Below are 10,065 nucleotides of genomic sequence, written 5' to 3'. Positions count from 1 at the left end.
AATGAAGGAAATAAATGCTCATAGCAACTTAAAAACAATTTGTGGGAGTTGAAGCCTGGTTTTATATTAAACAGAATAATGTGCAACTCCTTTTGCAGAGTTCAGTTCAATATTAATTTGGAAGACCTGGAAATATTAAGTGAACTGTTGACTTAATGAAGAATTAAATAGAGTCATAAGTCACAATTGAATATATTTACATATTTACCAACTAAACTGAAAATAACTTAATAACTTATAACTATATGAATAATGAACTAATTAGTACAGTTAAATAAAATTACATAAAAGTAAACAAAACTTAGTGAAAAGATAAAAAGAAAGTTATGCAAACATAAGTGACACGTTGACTAAACAAGGTAAAGAGAGTGAGGAAAATAGACAAAGGATACTCGTGAGTCAAGACTACTAGTATTTTCCAATGGGAAACGAAAATATAAAGAAAGAAAATTAAGACTTAAAATAGGGAATGGCAAAGAACAAAGACTGAAAATAAAGAACAAAAATAAAGAACTGAGATAAATAACAGGATACCCAGATAACGAAGAACAAAGTAAGACAAACTATTATTACATTTGCAAGAAAACATCATGAAATCTTTCTTTTTGTCATTCGTTATCTGTCTCTCATTTATAAATAAAAACTCATAAAAACTTAGCCAATGAGCATAGTTCAAATCCTTGTTCAGTCATCCATTTCAGGTGTATAGATCGAAGTACGTGTATTTTAGGTAAAGAAACTTTTGAGCTGTTGACTGTATTGTGAGATATAAACCTGTAGCTTCTACACAAAAATACTTATGATTTAAAAATAGTGATGTGTGGTAAGCGGGCTGTTTTTTAAAAAAAAGAAGGCGTGTCCTCAAATAAGAATATCAGTTCTCAGTTCTTACAATAAGTGAGCTATTTTTAGTATGGTTTTAGAAAGACCTGTCCTCAAAGAAGATTGTCAATTTCTAGCTCTTACAATAAGTGAGCTATTTTTAGTATGGTTTTAGAAAGACCTGTCCTCAAAGAAGATTATCAATTTCTAGCTCTTACAATAAGTGAGCTATTTTTAGTATGGGTTTAGAAAGACCTGTCCTCAAACAAGATTATCAGTTCTCAGCATGGGACCTCATGCAGTTAGTGGAATAAAAGATTATAAAAGATTGAAGAAATACAGTGATGCCTATGCAATGAGTAATTTTAGGCACACTGCAAGATAGATGTACCTAGCTGCCCAGTGAATAGCAAATGGTCACATTCAGTTGTATAAAAAGACTACTTATATTATCTAATCAAAAAGTTTTAAAAATAATCTTGTCTTTACCATTTAATTCAAGTATTTTATTTTAGAAACTCTAATAAACATCTAACCCAAGCCATTTATGAATTACAAAATTAATGTTTGTTTTTCAAACTAGAGGAAATGTAAAGCAATCTTTCCCACTGCTGAAAAGATAATCAATATATTTTGTTCCACTTACAAGCATCTATGCACAATAAATAGCATGGCCACATACACGTCATCCAGTTTAAACTATTACCTGTAGCTAATGCATTTGTAGTAACAAGGAAGTTATTTTCTGCCCTTAAAACTGGTACAGACATTACTTCCTTCTACTAGTATCACTGAGGTGCCAGGACACATGGGTGTGTGTGAGCAAGGGAGGTGTGCATAGGCTTCATGTACATGTAAGTCAGTCTCTCTCTCTCTCTCTCTAATTTATCTGGTAGTAAATTTAATGCAAAACAATTTTTTATGGCAGCATAAGTAACATCTTAGTAAGTCCAGGTCTAATGTACACTCATTTTAACATGGTAGATATAGTATAACCCACAGAAGGTTGATCAAGAAGACATTAGAATAATAATTAACTATTTTCTCCAGCTGGAATTTTCAACTTTTACTGATAAATGCTTTAAAGTTGCCCCTACCCAGGCTTAAATAGCATGGGGCAGTCTACCTATATATACACTTTTCACCCTCTGATAATTAAGCAGCATCTAGAGTTACCAGTATGAAACAAAAATTGAAAAAGTACACTGTAAGATGTTTATATACATATAGACTCTTTTTTTTTCAGACAATATGCTGTCAGCATTCAACAGACTTGTGAGAACAGAAAATGATGTCAAATATGGACCAAGACATATTCAATTTTATTTTTCATTACTGGCTGTCTTGATAATACAGGTGAATGTTTGTTCAGTCTCATGTGAACATATCTGCTTAAGAGAAGACATTTAGGTCATTTTGATTAATGACAGTCACTTATATATTGCCTCTCAACACCTTTATTTCAAATGGAACCTGTAAAATCCCCCCCCCCCCCCCCCCCCCAATCAAACTGCCATTTAGAGAGTGAGAATTCTGAAATGAAGGAAAGTGACAATTATTTTTTTGGCATTTCTTTATGATCAAAGATGGTACAATAATAAACTGGCCTTAATTTTTTAAAAAATACAATTAACAAGATTGTATAAATCTAGGTAAAAGATTAGAAAATGATTTTTTTCCTCAGAGTTCTCTCTTGGTCAGTGTCTCCTCCTACCCTGCCACAACATGTGCACAGCGGGGCTTACTGGACAAACCATGCGGGAGTGGCGGGAAATTCAAAGAATTTGAAGGATGCTGTCAGAAATGTACCACTTGCCCACCTGGATATGGGGTAAATCCAAACTCCGTAAGTATCTCTTCAGGGGGCTGGTTTGATAAAAGAGCTTTGGGTGATATTTCATCATAATTAAATATAAAACTCAAAAACTTTCAGTCAATTTAAAGATGATATTGTGGCAGTCCTCTTAATAATGTAGTAATTAGTCCAAAATATCAGCTATCAATTATTTTTAAGTTGACTATTTTAAATTTCCAGATTTGTCTACTCTTAAAATAAACTGTAGGTTTTATTATTAGTTAGGTCCAACTCCTGATTACAGTGCATTTGTGAAACTGGCCTCATAATTTTCTTTTAATGACCTTCATGACTAGTGTTCAATGTGTTAACAAATGTTTACCCCTCAGCCTATACAGCTATATATTTTATTAAGTAAGAAATACCACAATTTTATATAATCATATATGAATATTACACTAGCAATTCACCTTGGATAATTTTGTTTTTCAGAGCGAGTACTGTGTACTTGAATGCATACCATGTGAACATGGATCGACTTTTAGTGATGTTCACAAGGCGGCGCTGTGCATGCCCTGTGCACACTGTGATCTGAGGTTTAGGCACTGGGCAAGGCAGTGCACGTCTACACAGAATGCACTGTGTGGAGTCTGCTTAGATGGGTAGGCAGACATTTCATTTAGAAGACTGTTACTAGTATCCACAGCTTCTCTTACTTCTGTTGAAAGATTTAGTATTTTTGGGATCCAACTTTAAAAAAAAATTTGTTATCATTTTATAACCATTTTAGAAGGCATATATATACGCATACTGTATATTTTACCTAAAGTTTGTGTGGTATCACTGCCACAGACACTGTGGTGAATGTTTACAATTAAGCTTCTTCACATTTGAATACTTGGTTATAATGAACACGCATATAATTCACAGTAGTAGTAAGTTAGTTTACTAATATGCAATCTAAACAAAGAATTTTTTTTCTCCTGTGTTTAGCTACTATGAAATCACAGACCGGGACAACATACCTGAACCCGTGTGTCAGAAATGTACTCCACAGGATAACCATCCCCACTGTCACCTTTACTTCAAGAAACTAAAGACAACTACTCCCACCTACACCAGTGCTGCAGATTACACCACAGTAAACCCCCTTACAAGAACAGAACCCATCATGATGCAAGGTACAGAGAATGAGAAAACTAAACTGAATGCTGCCTTTTCATCAACAACTGTTATGATTAATATTGTTCAATTCTTATCAAAATTCTGTATACACTGGGACAATTATTACATTTCTTTTGATAATATCATTGTACTAAATTATATACAAACTACATGCCTGTGTCCATAAATGTTAATTTTTTTATTTCTTATATTTTCAGATACTATCCCTACAAAAACAGACTCTCTTTCTATCACAATAGCAACTGGTTTATCAGTTTTGGCTTTGATATGCCTTATTCCTGGTATCATAGCAACCATTTTTATCTGCAAGAGATACAAGTTGGCAAAATATTCACTCACAAATGCAGAAAGTTCCGTTTCATCTTCCAGTTTTGGAACAGAAGCCACATCTTGTAGTAAGTCACAAGATTTGATAATCTTAATTTTAAGATATAAAAATTTATTTTCAGATTGCAATAATAATGAATACATTTCCAAATGAAACCTGAGTAATAAACCTCCTATTTTTTAAAGGTGTGGGCAATTAAATGTAATCAAAATGGTTTCACCTACTTTAATATGAAAGAAAATTTGAAAATGAAAAAAATTATTTTCAAATGTTTCAAAATGTAATGTATAACTTCCAGGCAAATCTGAGTCCCAAGAAATATGCAGTAATAACTTTACAGTATTTGCACGAGGTGATGTCAAAAATAAAGAACTACCAAGGATTCCTGTCCCTGGTCTGGCACAAAGTTTAGGACATGTGAAGTAAGAACAAATATCAGTGAAGAAACTCAATTTTTAAAACACATACTGTATGACAGCTAGAAGAGTACAGATACACTTTTTGTAAATTACATGTAAATTTTAATCTAGTATATAATATTGCATGAGTGTACTAGCTCACTTTGTAATTAAAATTTTACTGTTTTGTTTTGATAACCAAATTTTCACACCTAATTATTTAATGCATATTTCCATAACTAATACCAAAATACATCACTGAGAAAGTTTCGCACAGTGAAAAGACTTATAATAAGTAAATAATTATGTACATGAGCATTTTTGACCAAAATGAATCACTATACAAATGTTCTCACAAAGGTTACAAGCCAAACAGCACTCCTTGCAGCACATGGAAGACCCTCCACAGCTGGAAAATCTGAAATTACCCTCCAGTAACCACAGCAACAAAGACAACAACAGTCCACACCACCAACCATATGAAGGTGAGTGCAACTGCTGCCTGGACACCAGAACAAATGGCGAGATTGACAACCAACAACACATTTGCCTTAGATGTCACAAGAAAGCCACCTCTTGCATCTGTGGGGATAAAAAAAGGATGGGCAATTTTGAAAACGAACCGTCAACCAGCGACATGCATGCAATGAAGATAACTTTGAGGGAGGAGTCAGAAAGCCAGGAAGATGTTGTTCACCCTGCCTTTAGCTGTGCGTCTTGTTCTTTGAAGGATGACTCACCATCAAGGGATTTTAATCAAAAAGGTATTACAAATTAATTGATAAGTACTTCTTTTATCACAATTCAAATAATCAATCATGAACTGCAAACGTATATATATTCAATTTATGATTTTTTGGAGTTGAAAATAATACACTCAAAACCTGTTCTTAAAATCATCTGCATATACATGCTACACATATTGTATTTGGGTAAGTTTATTTCAATATTTGAGACAATAAATATCATATAGGAGTTGTCAATCTGTAAACAGTTTTTGGGATTGGACATGAGGTAAATCATGCATACATTGTGCTAGTATAACCTATACACCAGTGTCCCAACTTCATAGTCATAGATTAAACAAATAACAGGTTGAGAGTAAACAGTATTACTCATTCTCCAAATAATACAGGTTGTACGTACCAGGAAGTATTCACCAAAATTCATGCTTTTTGATAGCCTGGTGCATGACTTGCATTATAGTTGCAACTGTTATACAAATAATACTATTTTTAATGTCCTTCCTTGACAACAGATATGCTGCTGCTTGGGCCCAATGACCAGAAAGAAAGTCACACCATGAAAGCTACCTGCAGTGTCAACATTCCAACTCGATGTAAGTGTTACCAATGTGGTAGGTGTGACATAGAGAAGCTACACAACTAGCACAGCACATAAATTCATTCCACTTTACCTGTGGAAAAAAAGCTCTCTTTGGAAAAGCATTGTGACATAACTTTCTTGAACACTGACCTAATTTATAAACCAGTAAAAGTATTTAATGGATATTTTACAAGAAAGTGATGACACAAGTTTATAAAAAATAAGTAATAGAAATAAATAAATAAATAAATAAATAAATAAATAAATAAATAAATAAATAAGGTAAAAATGAAATAATGGTAATGTTTGTTATAAGCATTTTTTGAAATCTTGTTTCAGCTGCAGAAAGTCTAACAGACAATACACAGACTGTGGCCTCGATGTGTTATTACCAACAAGTGAGTAACTTGGGGTGATATTCTCCTATTATTATATAGTTAAACTAAGTCAAATGCCTTGCATTTATACATGTGTGCTATTTATTATAGGACAGATGACCACTTTATAAAGATTTATATACTGACCAAAATTAAAAAGGCAATTTAAGTGGATTTTATGATTTTATTTTAACCCAAATATACCAAATGATAATTAGCATGCAGAAACAGTTATCTAAACATGTGCCCACAAATGTGCAAAAGACATTGTCTGGATATTACAAGGGGTTTTACAATGTACTTCAGTAACCACATGAAGTTGGACAGGACTAAAAGGCACATGTACATTAATATTACTGTCATATTTCACTGTGTCTTTTCACTGACTGATTTCCTTTGTTTTTCTTTTTTTTTTTAAATTCATCTTCGTTATGATTTTCAGGTATTCAATATGCATGTTTACAAGGAAGCTTTAGAGATAGCAAGAGGTAAACTGCTAGAATTTAAAATAAGTGCTTTCATTTCTTACAACACACTTCTTTTCTCAATATGTCTCCCCACAAATTTTCTGTCAACTAGGCACATAAAAGATTAATCTACTGACAATAAATGTGCAGCCATGTTTCCAGGGGCACTAATTGCACAGCTGTTTCCCAGTGTATGAGTAATGAACTTATTCCTCCATTTTTCCATTCAGACATCAAGACTGAAGACTGGTGTTACAACTGCCAGGAGATGCTTGCAAAATACCTGGACCCAGACAACACGATTCCAGCCTGCGGTAAGAGCTGGTTTCACTTTGGCCTTGCCTCAGATGTGGGACTGACCCACAGAGACCTACAGAACATGAGGGAGGGCAAACCCTACAGCAAGACACTGGCCATTTTGCAAAAGATGACCACCTTGAATAAGAGTGTGGATTCAGTGTTGAAGACACTGAAATATTTAGAAAGATTTGATGCTTTGGATAAGATCTGCACCATGCTGGTGGATAAACAGAAACATGGCCATTGATGGAAAAAGAGATAAGTAAAGGGTCCATAAAAAGAGGCTAAATTTTCAAGACAAACTACCAACTTGGGGGGGGGGGGGATCTGAGACCCCATTCCCATACCTAGATCAATCTAGCTGGATCGACCCATCTCTGAGGGGATTATCTCTAAATTCCATTCAGATTAAGCAGCTTAGATATCTGGCATGTCAACTGAAGCTGCGATAGTTATTTACCCACTAACAGCTTCCATTATTTTAGCCAATCTGCTTTGCTTTTCAATAACAGCTGAGGCCATGGTAACCATGCCATGCCATGAATAAGTAATACTGCATGTATTAAATCTTATGTGTATTATTTTAGATAATGAGGTTGCTTTTTACAGCTGCACATTTTTGTACAAAGATTTTTCAGTATTCTTTCTTTTGGACACCTGATTTTTTAAAAATGTATATACATTATACCATGGCATAAATCGGATATTTTTTGTGTCAAGGATCGGTGTAGTATTTAGTTTTGGTTTCAAGTAACAAGATAAAATATATACAATTATGTCTTCTTTTACAGGTGCACATTTTTGTAAATACAAAGGTTTTTCATTTATTTATTTATTATTATTTTTTGTTTGTTTGTTTGTTTTTGGCACATATTTCAAAGGCATAAATTGGTACATCTTAACCATGCTCAGAACTGGACTTTTTCATGTCAAGTTGCAAAATGATGAAGTATGCAATACATGTACATGATTGTTAGGAGTACCAATTTTCATGCAAAGACAGACTTAAACAAATGGAAGTGAAATGTAATTTTTACCACTTACGTAAGTCTTCCTCAAGCTTCTACAGCTGCACATATTTTATACTGGAAAAGATTTTTAGTGTTTTTTTCTCTTATCTTGATATGATAAGAATATTTTTCATGTCAAGTAACAGGCTCACAGATGTATATGACATTCAATATTTTTTACATAGTGACAAAGTCACTAAGATAATATAACATTCAATTTTTGAGTCAAGGAATCAGATCAGGGAGTTGTATAAAAGTCAGTTTTCATATAATGTGACAGGTTCACAAAGATGTATTACCTTTAGTTTTATTTTTGAGTGACAGGTTCACAAATTCATATTTATAATATGACTGGCTCAAATATTCATACTATTCAGTTTCAATGAGATGACAGAATAGCTAACATATCTAACATAGGATGCAATTATATTTTGGAAAGATATTAATAGGATACTGTATTTTTAACAGTCCCGTAGCCAGGGGGGGGGGGGTCAAATGAAAAAAAAGGTTTCATGGTAAAAGGTCCACTTTTTCAGAAAAAGAACCCCCTTTTGAAACTGCTGGCTATGGGCCTGTTTAAATATATTGTTTGACAAAGTTATACTATAAGTTGAATTAATACTTAATATCTTATTTATTTCAGAAGAAAAATAGTTATCTTTCTTACTAAACAGCTGGTTAGGTGTAATAACTGAAAGTACACCATTTAAATATTTTTTTAACAATTTTATTATATAGCACCATTTACATAATACATTTCTATACTTATTTCATTTTATTAGCTCTACTTAGTTTATTTTATTAGTATCTTTACAAGACATTTGCCTTCATTTACAAGACACATAAACATGGAGCCATTCTGTACCTAAAACAAGGGTAAAACCTCCACACAGTTCATTGTTGTGTGCTAAAAGTAAAACCATTGCTCTGCAGTGTAAATGTGTAAGCTCATTTTTAGAGCAATTATAAAATATGTAAAAAATGTCCACCCTCAATGATATGTGGTAGTTAAGCAATATGTTGATGATATTTACTGAACTGGTTTTATCAGTAATGTATACAGTTATTGTACACATAAATATAATGGCAAGTAAGGTGAAACAACAATATCCAACTTACAAGTGTAGAAGACTGTCATATGAGATACATTCTTATTTGTATTCTAGTTTTTGAATAGCATGCTTAAAACTGGAAATAAAACAATTTTAAAAAAAAACCACAGCATCCATGTCTACTTATTGTTTTGCTCCAAATTAAAATATATAACTGACAATAGACCAGCTCTCATGCATAAAATAAGAATTTCAATTTGGCCACAAGCTGTTCTGTATTTTCCAAATGCAAAATAATTTTTTTCTGAAATTGCTTTGCATATTGCACAATTTGAAATTAAACAAAGATGTACAGTTATAGTTATCAAGCAAATACATGTGGCTTCATACACTTCCTGGTATAAGTGAAGTCTTAAGATCCCCTGTACCTGTGCTGCCACCTATCCAGAACCACGATTGTTAGTACACACCAAATTCCAGCCTCTCTATGATCCCATCCTCCAGCTGACTTCTGTGCTCCACTTTCTGACAGGTTTTAAAAAACTCTTTCACGATACTTTTGGCACATAATTTCACTGGAAAGAATAAAATAATTTATAACTGATAACATGTTTAAAACATACAACTAGGCAAGATACTCAACTTAAAATTACTGGTATAAAATACAGACAAATGCCTGCCTATGCATTACAGATATCAGCTTATAGCCACTGAATAGTAATTGTTTACCAGCCATCTTGAAAATACATCCTTGAATTAACAGTCTGGACTGAGAAATGGTGTAATTCAATCCTGCTGGATACAAATAATCTTACACCTCAGTTAAATTTTAGAATAAAGCACAAAATGAACTTCCCACTCACTCAAAATAATGGAATGAGAGTTCAATAGAAGCATGCAGGTGGAACAGGCACAGACACTAAAATTGCCTTCACATTTATTACTGAAACATGAAATTTGTTTTAGTTTACTTTGTCATTTTTTATCACACTGTCCCTAAATAAT

At 33.1% G+C, this 10,065-nt stretch overlaps 2 protein-coding genes and 1 long non-coding RNA gene across 4 annotated transcripts in view; 1 reads left to right on the top strand and 2 right to left on the bottom strand.

Annotated features, from left to right (window-relative positions):
* LOC106157511 (uncharacterized) overlaps positions 1–5,719 on the bottom strand; it is a 35,520-nt gene extending 29,801 nt beyond the window's left edge. Inside the window, exon 1 of the long non-coding RNA XR_015333596.1 lies at positions 5,675–5,719. This is a non-coding gene — a long non-coding RNA (uncharacterized LOC106157511). The remainder of the gene's footprint in view (positions 1–5,674) is intronic.
* LOC106157510 (uncharacterized) lies at positions 1,435–9,227 on the top strand. Its single transcript, XM_013533189.3, has 12 exons — positions 1,435–1,676; positions 2,069–2,178; positions 2,507–2,668; positions 3,110–3,279; positions 3,611–3,798; positions 4,000–4,197; positions 4,429–4,552; positions 4,889–5,292; positions 5,787–5,867; positions 6,194–6,252; positions 6,674–6,719; positions 6,929–9,227. Exons 2-12 carry the CDS (start codon positions 2,074–2,076, stop codon positions 7,243–7,245), a joined length of 1,854 nt encoding a protein of 617 aa, XP_013388643.1. The 5' UTR covers positions 1,435–1,676; positions 2,069–2,073; the 3' UTR covers positions 7,246–9,227.
* Positions 8,720–10,065, bottom strand: part of LOC106157512 (ATP-dependent DNA helicase Q5) — a 36,581-nt gene continuing 35,235 nt past the window's right edge. For both annotated transcript variants that reach the window (XM_013533190.3, XM_087009618.1), the window contains one exon: positions 8,720–9,635. In XM_013533190.3, coding sequence (XP_013388644.2) covers positions 9,520–9,635 — 116 coding nt within the window. In that variant the 3' untranslated portion in view covers positions 8,720–9,519. The remainder of the gene's footprint in view (positions 9,636–10,065) is intronic.

This window comes from Lingula anatina, chromosome 3, assembly GCF_051362555.1.
Source record: "Lingula anatina isolate TDL-2025a chromosome 3, LinAna3.0, whole genome shotgun sequence".
NCBI lineage: Eukaryota > Metazoa > Brachiopoda > Lingulata > Lingulida > Lingulidae > Lingula > Lingula anatina.
The sequence above is the reverse complement of the archived record's forward strand: the minus strand, read 5'-3'. Positions and strand labels throughout refer to the sequence as shown.